Here is a 24,846-nt window from a genome sequence, read left to right as displayed (position 1 = left end):
TAAGATAATATAATATAATCTATACTATAATGAAGGAAAGAACTGGCTTATACACGTACGGGTAAGGAAAATTATGTTTGACGCATCATCACGTCTGAACTACTGGACTGATTAACTTGAAATTTTGCATATAGATTCTTAATTAACCGAGGATGGTTATGGGTCTATTTTCAATTCTTAAAGATCCCATCACGTCAAGTTTTAAAATAGACCCTTGCGGAGCACGGGCTACTTGCTAGTCTAAAATAATATTAGAAGCCTGTTTTTACTTTCCTTGCCCTATTACCATAGGTAAGGAAAGTATTGCTTTCCGAACAAAATTAAGGTACCCCAATTTCTAAATTTCTATACGTTTCAAGGTCCCCTGAGTCCGAATGTGTGTGTGTGTGTGTGTGTGTGTGTGTGTGTGTGTGTGGTGTGTGTGTGTGTGTGTGTGTGTGTGTGTGTGTGTGTGTGTGTGTGTGTGTGTATGTGCGTCTGTTACACGATATTCTCATCTCCAATTAACGGAATGACTTGAAATTTGGATTGTGTGTGTGTGTGTGTTGTGTGTGTGTTGTGTGTGTGTGGTGTGTGTGTGTGGTGTGTGTGTGTGTGTGTGTGTGTGTGTGTGTGTGTGTGGTGTGTGTGTGTGTGTTGTGTGTGTGTGTGTGGTGTGTGTGTGTGTGCATGAGTGTATGTGCGTCTGTGTACACGATATCTCATCTCCCAGTAGTTGACGGAATGACTTGAAATTTGGAACGTAAGGTCCTTACACTATAAGGATCCGACACGAACAATTTCGATCAAATGCAATCCAAGATGGCGGCTAAAATGGCGAAAATGTTGTCAAAAACTGGGTTTTTCGCGATTTTCTCGAAAACGGCTCCAACGATTTTGATCAAATTTATACCTGGAATAGTCATTGATAAGCTCTATCAACTGCAACAAGTCCTATATCTGTAAAAATTTCAGGAGCTTTGCCCCATCCATGCAAAGTTTGATTTTAGATTCTCAATTATCAGCCTTCATATACAATTTAAACAGAAAATTTCAAGTGGAAAAGATTGAGCATGAAAATCTCTGCAATTAATGTCCAGTAACATTTCCACCTACAATTGAAAATAAGCTTCAAATCCGAGAAAATGTGATTATTAAATTGCAAACTGTTGGCAACTGTTGGTTCTATTGAATCATTCACTACGAAGAGATGGCAGACCTCGTGTGTTTCCAGCGTTATTGACCTATCACCAGCTGTCTCATATCTTTGAATAGTAGACTTGAGATGCGCGAGTACACTAGCGTCAGGTGATCAATTTCCATAACGGCAAGGAAAGTTGTGTGAGTGCGCCACACCAGATTTTTTTCATTTTCAATCAGTTTATGATTATTATTTATTAATGGAATGATAATAATCATTTCATGTGTATCCTATACTATTAAATGAGCAACTTCTGTTTATATGTTTAGATGTTTGAATGTTTAGAATTTTAGATGTTTATATGATTGTATTTCACCGGATCTCGAAAACGGCTCTAACGATTCTCACTAAATTCAGAATATAGTAGGTTTATAATATAAAGATTCGATTGCACTAGGTCTTATCCCTGAGAAAACTCGCTGAAGGACATTATAAGGATAATTATTATTCATCCTTGAGAAAACAGATGATAATAATTATTTCGTCGTCTGTTGGTGATGGAAGTGAGTGAGCGAGTTCATGTGTGTGGGACTGTGTCAAAATTATGACTCAGCTGTTGAACTTTTATAATCATTCAATCAGGTACTAAGTGCCGATTGCAAAAAAGCCGGGTTATTTCCAATCCTGATTAATTCCAGTAGATCCATCTTTTTAAAATGGTCTTCCCTGATTTGGTTCACGTGAAGTTAATCAGGATTAAATTTAACCGGCTTTTGTGCAACTGGGCCTTTGTGAGGGAAATTTTTGCATTCTTCTGGGAATCAATCTCAATTTACTGTGATTAGATAGAACATTTCTGTATGAATGTTATTATAATTTCTGCTTTCGTAATAAATTGTTTATGCTTTTGTACTCCAGAGCGAAGCTAGGTCCCCGATATTTATGATAATGTGTCAATTCATAATCATTGCCTCATCCAACAGCCGTCGGTAGATTTGTTTTTCTATTTTCTTTCTACTAATTCACAAAATTGTTATTCTAATAATAATGTCGCGGTACGAATGACGTCCAAACTCGTGTCGTAGAACTCGAAATGCTGTAAATTTAGAATATGCACGGGAAAATCAGCAGCAAGGAGATATACCATTTAATTCCCTAGCAAGCTGCATTCAACTATATCTAAGAATACAAACTGCTGCACAACTAACTAAGCACATAGGAAGTCCATATTGAGATATAAATGTAAATACTGATTGTTCGATAATTTTCATAAAAATATAGTGCATCAGATAAGGCTAAGCACACCTGAGGAGGCGCGGCTTGGTGATACAGAGTTGATCTTATGGATATTGCCTCATCAAACTGTTCCACGCCATGCCCGATTCAGTGTGTGTGAGTTGTTCAATTCAAACCAATAAGCAAGAAGCACCTGGATGCAAAATGCCGCATCGCGCCTCCTCAGGTGTGCATACAGCTAAAGTTTGTTCTGAGATTTATTAACTATTTGGCGGTACGAAGTTCGCCGGGCCAGCTAGTTAATAATAAATTTTAGTTTTTGGGGAAAAATATTTTGGTAGTTCATTATATTCTTTCATATGAAAAAAAACGATTTGACAGAATTGCGACTGTGGAAGGAAGGATCTATCTGCTTTGACTATAACGACAGACAAAAATAGCAAGCTAATGTTAATCAGGTGGTGACTTAATCACCTGAAGCTGGATACACTCAAAACTGTTCAAATTTGTTGAAATTGACTACAATAACATTTTTAAAATTCTTTCCATTCAATCATACTTGTAGCTGTCAGAATGAACGTTATTTCACTATGAACACCCAGTTGCACAAAAGTCTATTAATTTTAAATCTTGATTAATGCCAGGTGAACCAATCAGAAAAGCCACCTTCTAAGAAAAACCTTCTCTGATTGTTTCTTGAAATTTAATCATGATTAAAATTACTGATCCTCAAAATTACTGGGCCTCACTGTTTACATTCAGTCCAACCTAACCTATAAACACAACTCTTAAAATTTGTTAATATATAATGCTCCAAATTACACCACTCACCAGAAATAAGCAGCATTCAAGACTGCTGATACAGTAGTTTTTATAACTTCTAATCAGGACAAATCCAAAATCTTGAATACTTATCATCGGTAATTTAATCAAATTCCACTGCTCACGAAAGAGTGACTTTTCAAATCACGAATGAAAACATTAGCACTCAATGATGGTTAAAAAACACGGAGACTGAGATAAAACGAAAAAAAAATTCTAAATTTAGGACAGATTTTAAATATTCATTGGCAATAAATTAGCATATAGAACTTAAAAGCTTCGATAGCTTCAAAAAATTTCGAGGTTAACTTTCCACGGAACCGATTTATAGACTGAGAAAATGTAAACATTGCAGAAGACTTGAGGCAATATGATGAAGAGATTTGTCAAATTTTACAGATGATTACGATGTCCATGGGATTTAATTAGCACTGATTTCTAACAACGATCAATACAAGTGAAAAAATCTGGTGTGGCGCACTCACACAACTTTCCTTGCCGTTATGAAAGAAAATTGATCACCTGACGCTAGTGTTCCCGCGCATCTCAAGTCTACTATTCAAAGATTTGACCCAGCTGGTGACAGGGCAATAACGCTGGAGACACACATGAGGTCTGCTATCTCTTCATAGTAAATCATTCAATAGAATCAACCGTTGCCAACAGTTTGCAATTGGATAATCACATTTTCTCGAATTTTCGAGCTTATTTTTAATTTTAGGTGAAAATATTACTGAACATTAATTGTAGAGATTCTCATGCTCAATCTATTCCACTCGAAATTTTTTGTTTAAATTGTATCTGAAGCCTGATAATTGAGAATCTAAAATCAAACTTTGCATAGATGGGGCGGAGCTCCTGAAATTTTTACAGATACGGGACTTGTAGTAGTTGATAGAGCTTATTGATGACTATTTCAGTTATAACTTTAATCAAAATCGTTGGAGCCGTTTTCGAGAAAATCGCAAAAAACCCTGTTTTTGATAACATTTTCGCCATTTTAGCCGCCATCTTGAATCGCATTTGATCGAAATTGTTCGTGTCGGATCCTTACATTGAAAGGACCTCACGTTCCAAATTTCAAGTCATTCCGTTAATTGGGAGATGAGATATCGTGTACACAGACGCACATACACTCTTATACACACACACACACACACACACAACACACACACACACACACACACACACACACACACACACACACACACACACACACACACACACACACACACACACACACACACACACACACACACACACACACACACACACATACAGACCTATACCCAAAAAACACTTTTTTAGACTCAGGGGACCTTGCAATGTATAGAAATATAGAAATTTGGGGTACCTTAATTTTTTTCGGAAAGCAATACTTTCCTTACCTATGGTGATAGGGCAAGGAAAGTAAAAACGTGGATAGGCAAAATATCGTATTTCCGAGAATCATACGGTGACGTAGTCTATAGCCAAACTGTAAAGTATGGACTACTTTGATAGTCCATGATGACAAAAAGATGAAAAAACCTGGTTTTCACTAGTAGGTGAATCCTTGTTTTCACCTATAGTGAGGTCCACGTTATAATGGCAGTCGATAAAGATAGAAGAATAGTGAAGCCTATTCTCTGCTTTAATTAATTTTATTTCTACACTGTCAAAAACATAATTGGCATCGTTGTGGACCTAGAAAAGGATAGTACCACCGGCTTTGTCGAATGATAGACAAGGATAGCAAAACAAAAGTTGATCAAATACTGTCATTATAACGTGGACCTCACTATAGAGTTAGTGGTCGAGTAACTAACTATACCGAGCTAATTCTACCCTACTTACTTGGTCGAGTAACTCTTTTCACTACAATTTGGAATAGTAGGTAAAGTGTATTGTCTAGTGAACAGAACTACTCTCAAGTCAATACTTTTTAATAAATTATCACTTAAACACTTACTAAAACTTTAACGAATCAATACTTTTCCTACAGTTACGTTGAAAAGTGGCCGTTGCTGCACTGATTACAGAACGCAAAGAATCACTTTTCCGCTCTAGTGCGGGAAAAATTTTTCTGCACTCCAGATTTGCAACATGAAAACGCAAAATACTTAGTAGGTTATATGGAGCAACAGTGCAGCAAAATCAAAATGAAGTTGGTAACAGTGACTGCTGTGGCTGCTATAGTGAGCAGAGGTGCAACCAAGCACAACGCGCTAATTATTACTATTATATATTATATCGAGGACAGCAACAGCACAGTGCCACCACAGCACACACCACACAGCTGCCCCCCCGCCATTCAAACACTACTAAGTTATTTGATGCATTTTCAGGCAATTTTACCCATAATTACCCACTTTTCATATTCAATGGTAACTGTAGGAAAAACTTAATGTGAAATACGTGCGCAAAGTTCCTCTGCTGCACTCAAGAAGCCATTCCGCCCTCGCCTACGGCTCGGGCGTAAACGTTTCTTTCGGTGCAGCAAACTGTCACTTTGCGCACTAGTTGCACAAATAACTATTTTATTATTAAACAAATTTATTGTTACTTTGCTTAATATTATCACATAATCTTGTTAATTTTATTGAAGGTAATAATTTTATTATTTTGTGATTGTAGGTAGCCTATGTCTGTAAAATTATTTGGCAAATATATTTAAATTTCAAGTTTTAATAAATAACAATACTTCTTGGACTTGATAGCCTACGGCACGACTCCATTCTAATAACTCTACTCTACCATGAACCTATTCATAGGGAGAGTTCAAAAAATAGATGCCCAGGGTTAACTCTACCACTAACTCCACTGATAAAAAACCAGGCTTAAGGGGTTGAAAGGTGGAAGGGTAGGTTAGGGGGTTAGGATTTTGCTTTTAAATGACAAAATGCTTGTATTATTCAAATGCTTTGATAATTTGTGAAGCAGAAACAGAAGGCTTGCATGTCAGAAGTTTGTGTTATAAAGTTTGGCTATACGTCACCGTATGATTTACCGGAATGCCATATTTTGGCTACCGGAAACGTGCACAAAGAAGAAGGGATCTTCTCTTCTCTGTGAAACGTGGTAGAGCGGTGAACGTAGCTTCAAGCTTGAGTGCCGGTTGCACAAAAGCCGGTCAAGTTTTAATCGTGATTAATTACTGGAGAACCAATTTAGAGAAGCCTTCTTTTTTAAATAGTATTCGCTGATTAGTTCTCGTGAAGATAATCATGATTAAAATTTAACCGGCGTTTGTGCAACCAGAGCTCGAGTGTTGAATGTAATTCATGTTGAAATTACACATAACCTCTGAACTCAGAGTAATACCTGATGCAATCTATACTATAACTAGCCGTCAGGCTCGCTTCGCTCGCCATATCCGTCTAGCCAGGGGGCTCCGCCCCCGACTGGATCGTCCAAGAATGAGATCAGCAGATAACCTAACAAAGTCAACTCAACTTAATGCCAACCTGACAAAATTATTAATTTAGTTACCAGTTAACAACTGTTTCGAAGAGGTACTCTCTTTAGATTATAGTTCTATATTAACATATGGTATGGACATTTTTCAATTATAATATTAAGAGAATAAGAAGAATATACATGCTAAAAGACGAACTTTAAACCCTTAAAAACCACCCTTAGAGTTAAAATATTGCCAAAAGATTTCTTAGTGCGCCTCTAAAGGGCCAACTGAACATACCTACCAAATTTGAACGTTTTTGGTCCGGTAGATTTTTAGTTCTGCGAGTGAGTGAGTGAGTGAGTGAGTGAGTCAGTCAGTCAGTCAGTCAGTGAGTGAGTGCCATTTCGCTTTTATTATACATGCTAAAAGACGAACTTTAAACCCTTAAAAACCACCCTTAGAGTTAAAATATTGCCAAAAGATTTCTTAGTGCGCCTCTAAAGGGCCAACTGAACATACCTACCAAATTTGAACGTTTTTGGTCCGGTAGATTTTTAGTTCTGCGAGTGAGTGAGTGAGTAAGTGAGTCAGTCAGTCAGTGAGTGAGTGCCATTTCGCTTTTATATATATAGATAAAGGAAAGAACTGGCTTATACACGTACGGGATAGGTAAATTATGTTTGACGCATCATCACGTCTCAACTACTCAACTGATTAACTTGAAAAATTGCATAAAGATTCTTCATTTAAATGGTTATAGGCCTGTTTTCAATTCATCAACATTTTATTACGTGAAGTTTTCAGTTCGTCAAGTTTTAAAAAAGACCTCTGCGGAGCACGGGTTACCTGCTAGTTATTCAATAAAACTACGGAATATGAGGTGGAGTGTTAATCAGCAATCAATTTAGATATCAATTAATAACTGAAATTCGTTTGTTTTATGTAAATAAATTATTGTGGCATTACAATGTATCAGCATAAATTCGTAGACTTTGAACAGATTTCTGCTCATTATGAGGGAAAGAGAGAGAGAGAGAGTGATAGAGTGTGAGTGAGCTAGTGACAAAGTGAGTGAAAGAGTGAGAGAGTGAGTTTCAAACCTCATTGGAAATAGTTCATTACACGTTAATTGGTATTTTCCGACTATAGGCTTGTGGGATACAAACTGAACAGTCAGCAATTCTCATGAATAATATCAATGCTTCACCATCCAACCGAAGCTGACAATTCGAAAGTAAACTCACTAAAGCGATATTGATGAGTTCATAATTGGAGAGAATATTACAATGTATACTTCTATTATATACTGATTTATATAATATATACATTTTCCACACATAAAGAGTCGGTTATCTGAAATGGAACATCAATTTCTCTCCTAAATTACTGTGAAATTCTCTGGATGGTTGAGTGACAAATTGTTTCCCTTCAAATCATTTTCAAAGATGGGTTAGTTGATGTTCGATAATCCTGTCCTCATTATAATTAACATCATCATGGAAACAGGAACCGATACCTATATTCTTCATTAAAATACCTTCGTGGTGAGTCACATTTCAAGCTTTCAGCATTCCTTACTATGAATCTCTATCTTCTCTTCTTCTTCTCTGTATCTATAAAAGGCTAAGCCCCGACAAACTGAAATCACACCACAGCCCAAACTACTGGGCCTAAAAACTTGAAATTTTGCACAATTGTTTATGGTAGCCTCAAAACATCCACTAAGAAAGGAGTTTCAGAAATTTGCCTCAGGGAGCTGGGGTCCCCCAAAAATGTTGTACTTTTTAACCGCTCATTCCACAGCAAAGTCATGAGGAACTTTTTTGTTCAGCTACGAAAAATAATTAGATCTATGCAGAAAAATTCCGATCATAGGGGGGTCCAGGAGAGGGCGTTTTTCGGAAATTTTGATGTAAAATCACACTACAGCTGAAACTGATTGCCCTACAGACTTAAAACTTTGCACAAATATTCTTCAAACATGCTAGACGCGCACTAAGAACGGGTTTTGAGATATTTTGCCTCTAAGGATTTCAAAGGATGAAAAAGGATCCTATTAAGTAAGGTTATGAACATGATGAGGTGAACGCTATATGAAACTGAGATAATTGACACATCATATTCTAACATATGTTGTAATCATTAGAAAGCTTAAAATAATCTTATCAATCAGCTGATCGAATTAATTTTTCGTGAATCGAGAGCGCGAGCTTATTGCCACGTGTGTGTTTCATTGTTGTATTCTTGCCCAGTTCGGTTTACGCTTTCTATCAGCTGTATATGGAGTCTCATACATTCCTATTAGAACAGAGCACAGAGATTTTCTTTGGTTAGGAGTTTGTTGATAATCTTTTTTCTAATTCGAATTCTATTGCCATCAAAAATCACATTGAAAACTTTCTTAATAAACAACAAGATGACAAAGAAAAATGTCGAACCTACATTTATTTGTAGCAAGGCCAGAAAAAGGCAAACCTTAGCCGTGAGTTCACTCAATATAACTTATAATAATTATATTTCTTTGTTAATATTTTGTGAATAAAAAGTACGAGTTGATGAGAGATGTGAGTAATTCCTTATATTTGATCCGAATGGTTATTCATACTGTGGTAGTCGGGGTCATTGCAATCAAAAGTTTTTTATTCTGTAGCTAATAAATTTCATACGTATTTTTGAATTGAATTGAATTACTAAAACGTATTGATTCATTGATTGTCCATAATGTATCCAGAGTCCATAGTTGAAGTGATTGAACTACTCAAAATTAATGGCTTACTGGTCCCTCATAGAATCTATAGTTTTCCTGGTGATTGAGCCTGTCTTTTTTCAGCGTTGACTATTAATAATAAAGCTTTATTTACAACTAGCCTACCCGGCAAACTTCGTACCGCCAAAAGGTCAATGTATCTCATGTCACGCTTGACTTTATTTGGTGAATCATGAAATTCATCTGACAATCAATAAATCAGTGTTTCAGAAGTGAATTCAATGTTTTCATAGTTGTTGATTGTCAATAGATGGTCCAGGAAATATGCGATGTATGATGAATCACACAGAATTCCATATTCTTTCCATCTTCCATTTTATGATGAATATAAGCTAAGCTAAATTCAAAAATTTTTAAATAATTATTCTTTCATTCTTCAGTAATTAATGGATGCAATATGAACAACTCTCTTTCATGAGTTGAATATTTTTTTCCAACTTTTTCCAGTCTTTCAATGAAAGGGGAGTGATAATATTATTTGTATAAGTCTTCTAAGGAACGATTATCAACAGCTGGTACCAATCAACTACACTAACTTCAACTCCAAACTACCGTTTTAATACCAGTAAACAATTTATGGCAGGGTGACGTGTTTATTATACAGCTGGTAGCTTCAGATGCTCAATCATATTATCACAATATGATCTTGAGTCGTGATCATCTTTCCGTTCTTCGGTAGCCGCTCTGTCGACAATTTCGAAAACATAGGTCTGTAAAATGGATTAATAACTAATTATTATCCCCCCTATTAAAATTTCTCTTCAGAAACCATCCCAAATATTCACACAACATATTCCCAAAGTTTCATGCCGTTATGTCAAGTAGTTTTCAAGTCTATAGGGAACAAACAAACAAACATACAAACAGACATTCATTTTTATGAATATAGATTGACACTCGGCTCAAACAAAAGTCTCTCTAAATGGAGGTAGAATGATGAGGTTGACAACTTTCAGTTCTGATGTTTTAACATTTTTTTTTCAAATCATTTTCAAAAATTTCATGTAGTAACCAACTATTGTGTTTGAGACACTTCCTGGCGCTATCATAGTTTCACCACTATTCTGTTCTACAGTCCTATCTCTTGCAGTCGTTAACTATATATATAATAAAGTAAATAGCTGGCTTATACACGTACGGGATAGGAAAATTATGTTTGAAGCATCATCACGTCTAAAGCTACTGGACTGAAACTAACTTGCGATTTTGCATTTAGATTCTTAATTAACCAAGGATGGTTATAGGCCTATGTCAATTCTTCAAAATTTCATTACGTCAAGTTTTCAGTTTGTCAAGTTTTAAAAAAGATCCTTGCGGAGCACGGGTTTCTGCTAGTAACTTTATACAGAGTGGGTCATTGTATGGGAACTCTTCAAGAAATTGGAGACTGTTATAAATATAATATTCTACTGTAACTTTCAGGATAAATTATTGGTCAAATACTCTACCTTTTGACGTACAACTGAATTTCAACCACTTATAAGGGGGTGAATTAGGGGTCGTAACTCGAATATTTTGAATATAAACACCCATCTTGTGATTCATCATTTCGAAGGCCTTTTCAAAACAAGAAAGATGACATCAATAAAAATGTTGTAACTCGAATATTGATGAATTTCAATCAGCCGCCATTTTGGATGAAAGTATCTACAACAGTCTTCAATTGATTGAAGGGTTCCCACACATATGACTCACTCTGTATATATCTCTTGTTTAAATCAATGCTCAACGTTCAACATAAGATTTTCTGTCACCATTTCTTACCAATAACATCCAAGTACTCTTCTTCTTCTTTTTCATCCTCCTCCTCTTCTTCTTCTTCTTCTTTCCTAATTGATATAAATAGGACCTAATTGATATAAAAATCTGAAGCTACAGAATAGTGGTATTTAAAATTCGAATAGGATCCCAATGAAACCTACTCTACCTACCTAATGTCGAATTATCTATGGATCTGAAATGAAACATTTCTAAATAGTTGGAACTTCACACTATTTTCTCTCTATTTAATTTTGTGTTAAATCTTCTAGTTTCTCAAAGTCTCATTTTCGACCCTGGGTGCGAAATATACTATTTCGCTCCACTTGGATGTAATGAGCTGGTTTACGAGCGTCATATAGAGGCCGGAAGTGATTGTTTTCTGACCAGGCCAGTAAAATTTTTACAGTCCTAGGGATGTGAAATAACCTTGAAGTTAGCTGATTCTGATTTGATGTGAACGTGTTTACAAAATAGTTTATGAAACAGAATCAGTTTATGCTTCTAGAATTGAATAAAGTATTTTGCAATAAGATACTATAATTTTATTTGGATGAATGAAATACAAATAAGATATTATAAATTATTCAAATTCAATTTTCAGAATATAATAGAATCTAACCTCAAACCTAATAGGTACTTCGTTTATCATGAAACCTGGTGGATAATTTTGGAACTACTTGGGCAATATCCATGGTGCTGAACGTTTTTACAAATAGTTTATGAAACGGAATCAGTTTATGCTTCTAGAATTGAATAAAGTAATCTGCAATAATATACTATCATTTTATTCGGATGAATGGAATACAGATAAGATATATTATAAACTATTCAAATCCGATTTTCAGAGTAGGATAGAACTTCTAACCTAACCTAAAGTCGATGACAACAAGCATTGTTGACGTTGAAATTCAGATTGGCCAAATTTCAAGTGTGCTAAAACAGCTGATCAAAAAACTTTTCATTATTTTTGTTTATTATTCAATAATTGAAACATTTATAATATCATCTTATTGTCATTTGAAACAATAAAAAAGTATGAACACAACCTCCCACATAATTGAACATAGTCTTTCAGGTTATTTAGGCAAATCAAAATAAAAAATAGAAATACTTGGACAATTTCCTGATATTCAGATTACCTCAGATTTGCTAGAGCTATGACCTTCCACTTTTTCTTTCGGAAGTGCTTAATAAACAATTATTCTCATATACATAATATATATTGTTTATTTTTTGTGTGGCGGAAAATAGCGTTCGCACCACGGGCAAAAATGTTTTCCTACAGTTACCTTGAAAAGTGGCCATTGCTGCACTGATTACAGAACGCAGAGAATCACTTTTCCACTCTGGTGTGGGAAAAAATTTTCTGCACTCCAGATTTGCAACATGGCAACACAAAATAGTTGGTGGGTTATATGGAGGATTAGTGCACGAAAACAAAAATTAAGTTGGTAACAATGACTGTGGTTAGATTTAGATAAGAATCATTTCAATGGCTACCCTACATTTATGATAAAATCCCAATCTAGAAATCCAAAACAAGAATAATGTTTATCTAAATCATAATTAAATAATAAATAATGTTTATTTTCTATTATCAGTAATAATTATTTCAACTGCAAGCAATGAGAAATGTAGCAAACACACATTGTGAAATTCGAATTTTCAGGTTAAATAATTACCGTTCGAAATCCATGTCAATAAAATTAATAAAATAACATTAGAATATACTACAATAAAATATTTTCTGTTGTCTATGTTATTTTATAAATATTTTTTAGTTTACTTATAGTATTTCTCGGTAATTCTGGTTGATCAAAATTCTAAATATCTGAATACTGTTCTTAGCTGGATGAAACGAAGTTAGGTACGATTCTTCCCGCTAGGTCGCGCGCTTGTCGGTTCAGCCATTTCGCAGTCATCCCAACCAGCTGTTGGCGTGTATTTTGAATGCAATTTTTTGTTTTATCTGTATTTTTCTGATTCTTGATTGAATGAAAATGAGAACTTTGGCTGAGAATTTTCAACTGCAATTGGATTATTAATTTTTAAATGAATTAAGGTTGTTATTAATAACAGCATCACACACACAAATATTTGATGGATTTCAGCCATCATTTTCAGAAAGCCAATTTTCCGACTCCAGCTGTTCAAAGTCTAGAACTTAGCTGAATCCCGAGCTCGGAAACCGGCCCTTAATATCATTACTTTCCTTGCCCTATTACCGTAGGTAAGGAAAGTATTGCTTTCCAAAAAAAATTAAGGTACCCGGATTTCCTAATTTCTATACGTTTCAAGGTCCCCTGAGTCCAAAAACATGATTTTTGGGTGTTGGTCTGTGTGTGTGTGTATGTGTGTGTGTGTGTGTGTGTGTGTATGTGTGTATGTCTGTGAACACGATATCTCATCTCCCAATTAACGGAATGACTTGAAATTTGGAACTTAAGGTCCGTACAATATAAGGATCCGACACAATCAATTTCGATTAAATGCAATACAAGATGGCGGCTAAAATGGCAAAAATGTTGTCAAAAACAGGGTTTTTCGCGATTTTCTCGAAAACGGCTCCAACGATTTTGATCAAATTTATACCTAAAAAAGTCATTGATAAGCTCTATCAAGTGCCACAAGTCCCATATCCGTAAAAATTCTAGGAGCTCCGTCCCATCTATGCAGATTTTGATTTTAGATTCCCAATTATCAGGCTCCAGAAACAATTTAAACGAAAAATTTTGAGTGGAAAAGATTGAGCATGAAAATCTCTACAATTTATGTTTTGTTACATTTTCACCTAAAATTGAAAATAAGTTCGAAGTTCGAGAAAATAAGATTATTCAATTTGCAAACTGTTGGCAAATGTTGATTCTATTAAATCATTCACTATGAAGTGATAGCAGACCTCATGTGTCTGCAGGGTTATTGTCCTATCACCAGCTGGCTTAGATCTTTGAATAGTAGACTTGAGATGCGCGTGAACACTAGCGTCAGTTGATCAATTTTCATAACGGCAAGGAAAGTTGTGTGAGTGCGCCACACCAGATTTTTTCCTTTGCACTCACTCTAGGAGTTAGTAGAGCTCAGAAAATCATGAAACCTCTCCAAAGAAATTCCGTCAATTGACCGAATTTTTTGTTCCAGAACAATATTATTTGTTTTTGATTTATTTCTCTTGTTGCTGCTTAACATTCAGGCAGTGGTGCTCTTTGGAGAGATGCATTCCATACTGTCAGCATTCCTTATGAATGAGAACAATGCTTCTCATTCAATTTATGGTGACATTCAGACCAAGCTGACGTTCGGTCGTTGCTTGCTTGATTTCAAAATCAGTGCTCAGGTGAAATTCACTTTCTTCTGTCAGCAATTCTCATGAACATCATCAATGCACTCCATTCAAACAGTGCTTGAAATTTGGATAGAATTCACTATGGTGGGACTCCATACGTCTACCGACCACTGCGCCACTCTAAATATCCAACTGAGGAGGCATCCGCCTCTCTAAATATCCAACTGAGGAGGAATGCGCCACTCTAAATATCCAACAGAGGAAATTCTGTGCTGTAGTGGAAATCACTTCAAACTGTCGGCGTTCCTGGTGGATAAGATCAATGCTTGACAGACTGGTGCTTTGGTGCTTTACTGCTTTAGTGCTGGTAGATTGCAATGGATTTCACTAGAGTTTTCTCGTCACGTAGAACTGTAAATGTCAACGACGTGAATGGTGATGAGCTCTTAAAAATTATGCAAGTCAGAGTAAATCAGGGAGAGAGTGAGAGTGAGAGAGAAAGAGAGAGAGAGAGAGAGAAAGATATATAGAGCGAGAGAGTCAAAGTTGGATAGATAGAGGGAGATATATATATTTAAAGAGAGAGAGAGACAGAAATTGATTGATTGAGTACTTTATTATCTCTCGTTAAAGAGAGAGAGATTGATTGATTAATTGAGTACTCTATTATCTCTCATTAGAGAGAGAGAGAAAGAGAGAAAAAAGAGAGAGATTGATTGCTTTATTCATGTAGATTACAATATATAATGGCTTATACACTTATACAATAGCTTACAATAAAGCACAGTTTTAGATGAATTTACATAACATTTACTAAGAAAATAATTATTGAACTGTACAATGATATAAAAAAATCAATTTGGAATAACTATACAAGATAATATTGTAATGCATTACATAAATTGGCGGAGCTTTGGACATATCAATGTCCATTTTTTGGAAAGAATATTAAAAATATCCTTCCAGTAACTTCTCTACCAAGAGAGAAGAGAGAGGAGAGAGAGAGAGAGAGGAGAGGAGAGAGAGGTTGGAAGAAGGGAAGAAGGAAATGAAGAATGCGAGGGGAGAGAGAATGAGAGAAGCAGCATACAGAATATTAAACACTTATACACTATAAATTATTCATCAGAAGTAGTGATTTTTCAACATGTCAAAAAAATTGTTTTTGGATGTATTTCTGAGGAAAATTTTGTTAGTGAAAATAGAAGAAAACAGTTTCTGGTATTCAACAAAAATGTTAATCTTTCTAGAGAAATAGTTGAGAGGGCTACGGAAAACCATTGTTTTAGCTCCATGTCTGAAAAAAGTGAATCGACACTCGTTCCCAAACAGTTTTGATGTTTCAATTGAATATCTACTTGGTAAATAAAATGCTGTTCTCAATCGTTTAAAGCTATGAAATATTTGAAAAAACATGAGCTTCTACTGAAAATCCTGTTAAACACCAGAGAATTTACAAAAAAAGCTGCGTTTCGCAATGCACGAGGTAACGTACGATATTATGTAACACTATATTAAAGTCTATATTATAGACTATTATAATTATAGCCATTATTAAACGAAAATCCCAATTGAATGTTGTAAATCACCTTGAAGACTTCTGTACTGCAAATATTGACAACAGGGTGAACACCAATAGATGGAATTCGATGGGTAGAATTTACAGTAGCAGAAGTCTTCAAGGTGATTTACAGCAATTATTTGGGATTTTCTTTCAATAATAATTATTCATTAATTGGAATTTTAACAAATGCATCTTCCAATTTATTTCCATCTGTATTATAAAGTCGATCTATATTATAGTCGATAAAATGTCTGTATTATGTAACAATGTGATGAAATTTCATTACAATTATTAGCTTTTCTCTGAATCCAGGTGTTTTTTCGAGAATATTCTGTTAAGTTACTGCAACTGAAAGCAGTGCAAAGTTGGAGCAACTCTACATTATGGATTATACTAAGGCCCGGTTGCACAAACGCCGGTTGACTTTTAACCGTGATTAATTTCACGAGAACCGGTCAGAGAAGGCTTTATTGAAAAGGCTTCTCTGATTGGTTCTCGTGGAATTAATCACGATTAAAACTTGACCGGCTGTTGTGCAACGAGGCCTAAGATTCAGGTGGGCCGTCCACTAGAACCGTTTTCGTCCGAACTAGCATCGGCCGAAAACTACCGAACGCGACCGAACGATCCCCCAACAAAGAAAGGAATAGATGCTCGTCCATTGCAACAGGTTCATCCGGCCGTGTACGACCATTTCGATCCGAATTGAATGGGATTTTCCGGCTCTATCCGGCCGAACTACTAGTCAAGCTGAGACAACAAAGTATTCCTAACTTAAAATTGTTTCAAAGTCTTGTCTGTTTTTGTTTTTTGAAGTTGTTCTGTTCTATAAAATGTTAACTATGGACAATAAAAAGTTTATGAGTTTGGTTCAAGAGCATGTAGCATGTGACACGAAAGATATCATCGTTGTGATGTTCAAAGTAATCTGTGAACAAAGATTGCTTAGTAATGAATAACTAATTTAGTGGATATTTGTTGAAAATAAGATCCCATTTTATTAAACGAGAAATTTCTGTATATTTTTATATCTGGTTATTTATGTTCAACGGAACTCGAAAACGGCTCTAACGATTTCCACGAAATTCGGAAAATAGTAGGTTCATGATATAAAAATTCGATTGCACTAGATCTCATCCTTGGGAAAACTCGCTGAACGACATTGAAAGGATAATACATCCTTGGCTGAAACAGCTGAGACTTTCGTCGTCTGTGGATAGTAAAAAGTGAGCGAGTGATTCTGTGGAAAATCAAAATATCGAATCCTCGAAATTCATAAGCTGACGTAAAGCCAGCTGTAAAATATAGACACGATCATTTCATAGAATTGTGTTCTGTTTATCAATAAATGAAAATAACGAGCGAAGCTCGGTGCCCCGATATTTATTGTAATGAATAAATAATTTAGTGGATATTTGTTTATTTAATTTTCAAAATCTTAATAAAATAATCATTGTTTATGAAAAATTTTGGTGGCTATGATTGTAGTTAATTCAATAATTGGCAACCAGCTAATTACTGAACTGGACATGTAAACGGTTCCAATGAACGACCATATTCGGCCGAATTAACAGCCGGCAGATTCGGCCGATCCAACGGCTGAACGGATCGGTTGAATACGGTTCCAGTGGACGGTTACCCTTACTAAGTATTGCTAGAATGGGATGCAATAGTGTCGTTTGTTAGAAGAATACTAATATTATTTAACGAAATTCCATCTGTAAGAATACTAACATTTGAACGTGAATAACACCAGAAACAATAAGAAAACTAAGTTAGTATTATTTTTCTATGATAACACTAATGGCGATGTTATCTTTTTTGGCTATTAGAGAACTAGAGGAAAAGATTAGTCCATTACATGAGAAGTGGCGACCTCATAACAACACACACTACTTTCCTGCTATTATCATTCGTAAAGTACTGCACTATCTACTCCTTCTTCTTTTTCTTCTTCTTTTTCTCCTTCTTCATCTTCTTCTTCCTCCTCCTTCTCCTTCCCCTACTCCTCCTCATCCTTCTATTTCTGCTTCTTCTTCTTCTACACTCAGCAGTCAGTCATTATAGTCAGTAGTATGGTCATGAATGCATACGGAAATTATTAATTTGTTCTTAAACACGTGCAAATTGACTGTTCAAAATGCATTATTATTACTATTCAGTATTCTCTTCTTTTTCTTCTTCTACTAATACTACTTCTTCATCTTCTTCTTCTTCATCATCCTCTTCTTCTTCTCCCACTCCCTTTCATCTTCTTCATTATCTTATCTTCACATTGACGTAACTTCCCAAATATTTCATCGGCAATGACTCGAATTTGCTACACTTTGATCAAGGATATCCTTATCCGTAGCAAGGAAATCTTTGTGTCGAATCTGATCCTGGGACATGCTCTAGTTTTCGCTGTAATTGTCTCTCAGGGAAGGATTGACTCTCTGCACAATGGAAGAAGTCTTTAAAATTAAAAATAAAAATCCAAGTACCCTGTTTTAAAAATCTGATGTGGCGCACTCACACAACTTTCCTTGCCGTTATGAAAATTGATCACCTGACGCTAGTGTTCCCGCGCATCTCAAGTCTACTATACAAAGATCTGAGCCAGATGGTGACAGGACAATAACGCTGTGGACACACGAGGTCTGCTATCTCTTCATAGTAAATGATTTAATAGATTCAACAGTTGCCAACAGTTTGCAATTGAAATAATCACATTTTCTCGAATTTTGAGCTTATTCTCAATTTTAGGTGAAAATGCTACTGAACATTAATTGTAGAGATTTTCATGCTCAATCTTTTCCACTTGAATTTTTTCTGTTTAAATTGTATCTAAAGCCTGATAATTGGGAATCTAAAATCAAACTTTGCGGAGCTCCTGAAATTTTTACATATATGGGACTTGAGGCAGTTGATAGAGCTTACCGATGACTATTTTAGGTATAACTTCAATCAAAATCGATGGAGCCGTTTTCAAGAAAATCGCGAAAAACCCTGTTTTTGACAGCATTTTTGCCATTTTATCCGCCATCTTGAATTGCATTTGATCGAAATTGTTCGTGTCGGATCCTCATAGTGTAAGGACCTCAAGTTCCAAATTTCAAGTCATTCTGTTAATTGGGAGATGAGATATCGTGTACACAGACGCACATACACTCATAAGGTGCGTACAGATTTACGCGCCGCGAACATGAGCAATAATTCACTTTCAATCAGCTGATGCCAAGCATTTTATAACTGTATCTTACCGTTTCTGTAAATCTGTAAAAATACAGATATAGTCAGCTGATTAAAAGTGGATTGCTCATGTTCGCGGCGCGTATATCTGTACGCACCAATACACACACATGTTATCATGTTCACAGACATACACACATTCACACATACACACACACACACACACACAACACACACACACCACACACAACAACACACACACACAACACACACACACACACACACAGGAGAGAGAGAGAACACAGTAGCCCTAACGGAAAAAGATAAGTCTATCAGACTATGATTCACTATTATTTGCCTTGTATGGAGTTTGATTGGAGGTGATATATGAATTGTCAAATGAATAGTTACATTTTATTGATGGTCAATTTTTAGAAAGAATTTTTAAATTTTCATGAAGAAGAGAAGAAGAAGAAGAAGACAGGAGAAGGAGAACAAGAAGAAGGAGAAGAAGAAGCAGGAGCAGATGTAGAGGAAGAGAAAGAAGAAGAAGAAGAAGATGGAGAAGAATTATTTGATGAGGAAGAAGAAGAAGGAGGAGAATAAGACAGGAGAAAGAAAGAAAAGAAGAAGAAGAAGAGGAAGAAGAAGAATAATAAAAGAGAAAAAAGAGGGATTGTGCTCTAAGAAGAAGAAGAGAAGGATGGAGACGTGAGAAAAAAGAGAAAGAAAGATAACAGACAATGTGCACTTTTGACGGATTTCAATCGCTATTGTAACGATGTCCAATTCAAAAGAAATGGCTACAGTGTGTGCAACTTATTAGAATTAATGCGACCACAACAATAAGATTTAACGCCTCAATATCACATATAGCTGAGATGTTGTGACGAAGAGAAAGTGTGCAATAACAAAGAATATCAAATCGGGAGAGAATGGTGAGAGGGACACGGAGGAAGAAAGAGAGTATGAGTGGGAAAAACAGACAAGCAAGAGTGATAACAAGAGAGTGATGTGTGTGACAAGAGGACAGATAGATTGAGAGAGTGAGAGAGAGCACAATTATTGAGAGGGTGAGGCAGTGTAAAAGAGAGAGTATGAGAGATAGTGCTTTATAATAGTTCACGTAACAGGACTTTTCACTCATGAAATGGAAAGTGAGCCTGTCACATGTCAAGAAAACGTGGAAGAGATAAAGGCGAAGAAGAAGAAGAAGAAGAAGAAGAAGAAGAAAGAAGAAGAAGAAGAAGAAGAAGAAGAAGAAGAAGAAGAAGAAAAAGAAAACTAATAAGAGGAGAAGAAGAACGGGAAGAATATGATGAAAAAGAAGAACAACAAAACCAGGGATAAGACTGATAAAAGGAAGTGGTGAAGGTTTTTGTGAATAAAAATTGACATTACTTGTGAGAAAAAGTATGAAATGAAGAGTTTTATAGACCAATTATATGAATGTGAAATGCCATTTGAATTAGGATGGAATAATACATTTATTTTTTTGAACATTGAAAATACATAATTATTTTAATTTATTGTGTTGCATGTACATAAATCAACGGAGCTTGAGCAGCTGTCCATATTCGAAGAAGGATATGAATTATACATTTTCCACTTTACTGGAAACATGGGAAGTAAGAATTAGAGAGAGACGAGAAAGTACTTCATGATAACATTTTTGTAACAAGATTTTTCACTCTAGAAATGGAAAGTGTCCTGTCATGAGTCTAAGAAACGTGAGGCATTTTTTGCAAGAAATATAACCGATTTCCGCTTCATCCATTTCTTGAAATCCAAATACTCGACTCAACTTCATAAGGTGAGTAGAGAGGTGTAAGTAGACTCAGGCCCTGCACACACACACACACACACACACACACACACACACACACACACACACACACACACACACACACACACACACACACACACACACACACACACACACACACACACACACACACACACACATAGATTTTTGTTTGTACGATATTCAAATCAATTTTTCTTCAAATCAATCAATTTATTTTCCATTTTTTTACAATATATACAGAGCATGAAATTACCATAGTTACTGAAATAATTACCATATAACTAAAAAATCACAATCATACCCTGAAGAACATTACAAAAAATCAAATATATATGGAAAATAATCCCAAAGGTTACAAAATCCTGTTTGGACAGGAAAGAAACTACTTAAAATAAAAAAGTAGTGTTACAGTTAACAAAGCAAATAAAGAAAGAGTAAAGACAAACTAATAATACAAGAAAAAAGGAAAGAGAACTTCAGTATCAGTTTAAGAGAGAAGAAGAAGAAGAAAAAGAAGAAGAAGAAGAGGATACTGAATAGTAATAATAATGCATTTTGAACAGTGAATTTGCACGTGTTTAAGAACAAATTAATAATTTCCGTAGGCCTAAGCATTCATAACCATACTACTGACTATAATGACTATAGACATATTGTGAATTTTAATGACAGCAGCAATAATCATAAGTCATAGTCAGCTATAGTGAAATCCACTGGAAACTTCACTTGATAGGTACATCATTTCTTGAAAAAGAAAGAGCATTGATGCTCCCGTCCAACAAATGCTGTCAGTTTCAAGTGAATATTGTCAGACTGCTGACACAGACAAAGGTTATTCCAAACTAATCTGATTCACTAAGAACTGGCAGAGAATTCTTGTGACTAATATCATTGCTTCTAACTACAGTAAGATTGACTTCAATCTTTGATAACATACATCTTCTGATTTTTGATCGAGCGACAACGAGTTCTTACTTTTGACTTACTGAAGGCCAAAGTTGTTGTCCGTCTGTTTGTATGTTCCACAATAACTTGAGAACGAATTGTTCAATCAGCTTCAAATTTTGAACACGTATTCTTTGAACCTTTTTACAGGTCAAGTTCGTTGGACAACAAAATTGACTCACTCTTTCGTCTTTTCCCATAACATTGTAAGTGCATAAGAAAAAATTGTTTTGTTTAATCATTTGGACAACTGAATGATTAATTGTATGCGATTACAACAGTTTTTCCAACCATTCATTCATAACATCATCTGAGGCTATTTGAATGTTTAAATTTTTTAAATGTTTAAATGTTTAAATTTTTGAATGTTTAAATGTTTAAATGTTTGAATGTTTAAATGTTTAAATGTTTAATGTTTAAATGTTAAATGTTTAAATGTTTAAATGTTTAAATGTTTAAATGTTTAAATGTTTAAATGTTTAAATGTTTAAATGTTTAAATGTTTAAATGTTGTAAAGCTGTATTTTACTCGCCTCACATACGTAGAGAGATTTGCCAAATCATGTAGTGCTGTATCTAAATGCCTCACGTTGGGCCGGCAAATCATGTGGTGCGTTTTTAAGGCTTCACACATGTAGAGTGAATCTTGTACTGAGTCAATGGTGTAGCGGCTATAAATTTTGCAATTGCGTGAGTGGACGCTGAGTGAACACCAGTCTGATTGATTCACTACAAGATTCAATACAATTGTCGGAATCGCGGGAGGCCTAAACGCTCGCTCACCCTTGATTCTTCTAATGACAGATTGTATAAAGCTGAAATTTTTATAAGTAGTGTAGCGACGCTAAACACTGAATACGGATACCTTAAAATTATTACCTGTGAAGAATGAGCATACAAAATCATACAGGTCGAGCAAAAATCCCGATGTAGATAATTTACGGGACTGCGTCTCTAATAAGTTCTGAAGGATTAAAATACGGTATTTGGACCAAATATCGTTCAGAATATACTTCGAGAACAGAGTCTTGTCGGTTTTAAGCTCTATTGTAGGAATTTATATGATCTCTGGCTGCATCTGCTGTACAATTGATGTGTTCGCTCCTAAGTCGGGTTGGTAACAGATAAAAGCTGATATATGAGCAGGTAAGGACAAAGAATAAATATCTCGTTCTGACCCCACTCGCTACATCCACTTAGACCTGTTCCAATATCCAGCTTAATTCAATTATTCCAATGATCGTATCGATCGGTTCTTGATGATATAGAACGTATCAGACACAATAATTGACAGGCTTAAGAAATAATCGAACTCAGAAAGCGAATTAACAAAACTGAAATATATTATAATAAAATAGGTAATCATACAGTGCAGGTTCAGAATTTGATTTACAGGTTGATAATAATTTAGCATTAACAGAATAGTTAAAATTTTCTTGTGCTTGCATGATACCATGCGTGATTCAACAGAATTTTACAATTGATAAAATTGAACAGTTTTGAAAAAATAGTGAAAAAATGAATTATAAAATATTTTTAAAATGCTCGGGGTCGTGGTTCTGGCAGCGGAGGATAGCTAATCAACTATAAGTTCTTATGAATTCAATAGGAATAAATTCTAGGCTCTTATAACTAAAAGCGCTTGTCGGCGTGGCCAATAATTAACGAAGAAAAAATTTATGTTTCTGCACTGAAATATTTTCGAAGCGTAGATTGGGCCCCTTTTAAAACTTATAACTCACGTGAATTTCCTTGGCGGTCGTGGTTTTCTTCTTTAGATCAAAAATCGTTTGATCGGCGGCAATCCAGGCTTCGGTTTCAGCACGTGGGGAATTTTAATTTAAATATCTCCTTCACCGATTAATTAAGGGATAATTTACTTTAAGCTTTTAAATTTATCGATTGATGAAAACAGAAATTTACAAATAACAATAGATTGGCCTAAAATATCGGCTCACAAATAGAACATTTAAATCGAACAAGAATTTTCACAAATAGGTCTTGGTAACTATAAAAAGAGATCTGAACGGTGAGGATTTCAAAAGGGAAGTGCTGTCTTTTTTCTCTAAGCTTCTTGGCTAGACCTTTCTTCTCAGAATCTCGATGTAATAATTTGCATAAAAATTGCCATTGGTAGACGCTTGTGACGTAGACGTGACGTCAGTGGCAAGCAGTAGAATATAATCTTTAATTACAATAATAATTAATTTATGTAATTCTTAAAACTGCTTAATCTTCTAGACATAGTTTCTCTCATACAATGTACATGTGCTAGCGTAATGATAAGGCAGGGTTGTTGTCTGATAATAGATTAACATGTGTTGCTTTCAAACGATCACCTTTTGGTGCTATTTCTATGCACTATGATTGGCTTAGGCTTGCCAAAGAGATTTAATTACCATGTGGTTCAGTTGAATTAAATCATTAATAAATTAATATTCTTATACAATTTTTATTAGGTTTGAGATTGTTATAATTAATTTCTGCCTTTTATCAATAATATAATTTCATGCTATGACCTATTAGTTACAATAAGACCTGACATATAATATAATTTCTTAAATAATAAATAATTTCAACGATAATACATACATTTTATTTTTTTATTTGAAATTCTTGGTCCTTTATTGATAGTTTTATAATTTTTAGAGATGGTATTATATCTTACGTGAAGCCAGCATGACATTTGACAATACTTTGAATCAGTCAGCTGCGTTCGAACTGTTTTAAAAACATCTGATCGATAGTAAACAAAGTGTAACCTCAAATCAATGAGCAATTCATAAACAATTTGTGCTTTATTTGCAAAATAATTATAATTTTATTGAATAATTTTCTAGAAAATATTCAGTACAGAACGGTACTCTTATCTAATATACAGTTACTGATAAGTAAGCTTTATCGCTCGGTCGCTAACTATTCCTTTAGCAAATTCTTTCATTTTAAAAGGTAATCACAATTTTTCTCTCTTTTCATGAGATCTATTTG

At 35.0% G+C, this 24,846-nt stretch overlaps 2 protein-coding genes across 2 annotated transcripts in view; one reads left to right on the top strand and one right to left on the bottom strand.

Moving 5' to 3' along the window:
• The window catches only part of LOC111045632 (furin-like protease kpc-1), a 269,500-nt gene extending 265,983 nt beyond the window's left edge, over window positions 1-3,517 (bottom strand). Inside the window, 1 exon segment of the mRNA XM_039435633.1 lies at window positions 3,188-3,517. Coding sequence (XP_039291567.1) covers window positions 3,188-3,203 — 16 coding nt within the window. The 5' untranslated portion in view covers window positions 3,204-3,517.
• The window catches only part of LOC111050798 (prostaglandin E synthase-like), a 126,996-nt gene that overhangs the window by 35,966 nt on the left and 66,184 nt on the right, over window positions 1-24,846 (top strand). The gene's annotated exons all lie outside the window — the stretch shown is intronic.

This window comes from Nilaparvata lugens, chromosome 9 (genome assembly GCF_014356525.2).
Source record: "Nilaparvata lugens isolate BPH chromosome 9, ASM1435652v1, whole genome shotgun sequence".
NCBI classification, from domain to species: Eukaryota; Metazoa; Arthropoda; class Insecta; order Hemiptera; family Delphacidae; genus Nilaparvata; species Nilaparvata lugens.
The sequence above is the reverse complement of the archived record's forward strand: the minus strand, read 5'-3'. Positions and strand labels throughout refer to the sequence as shown.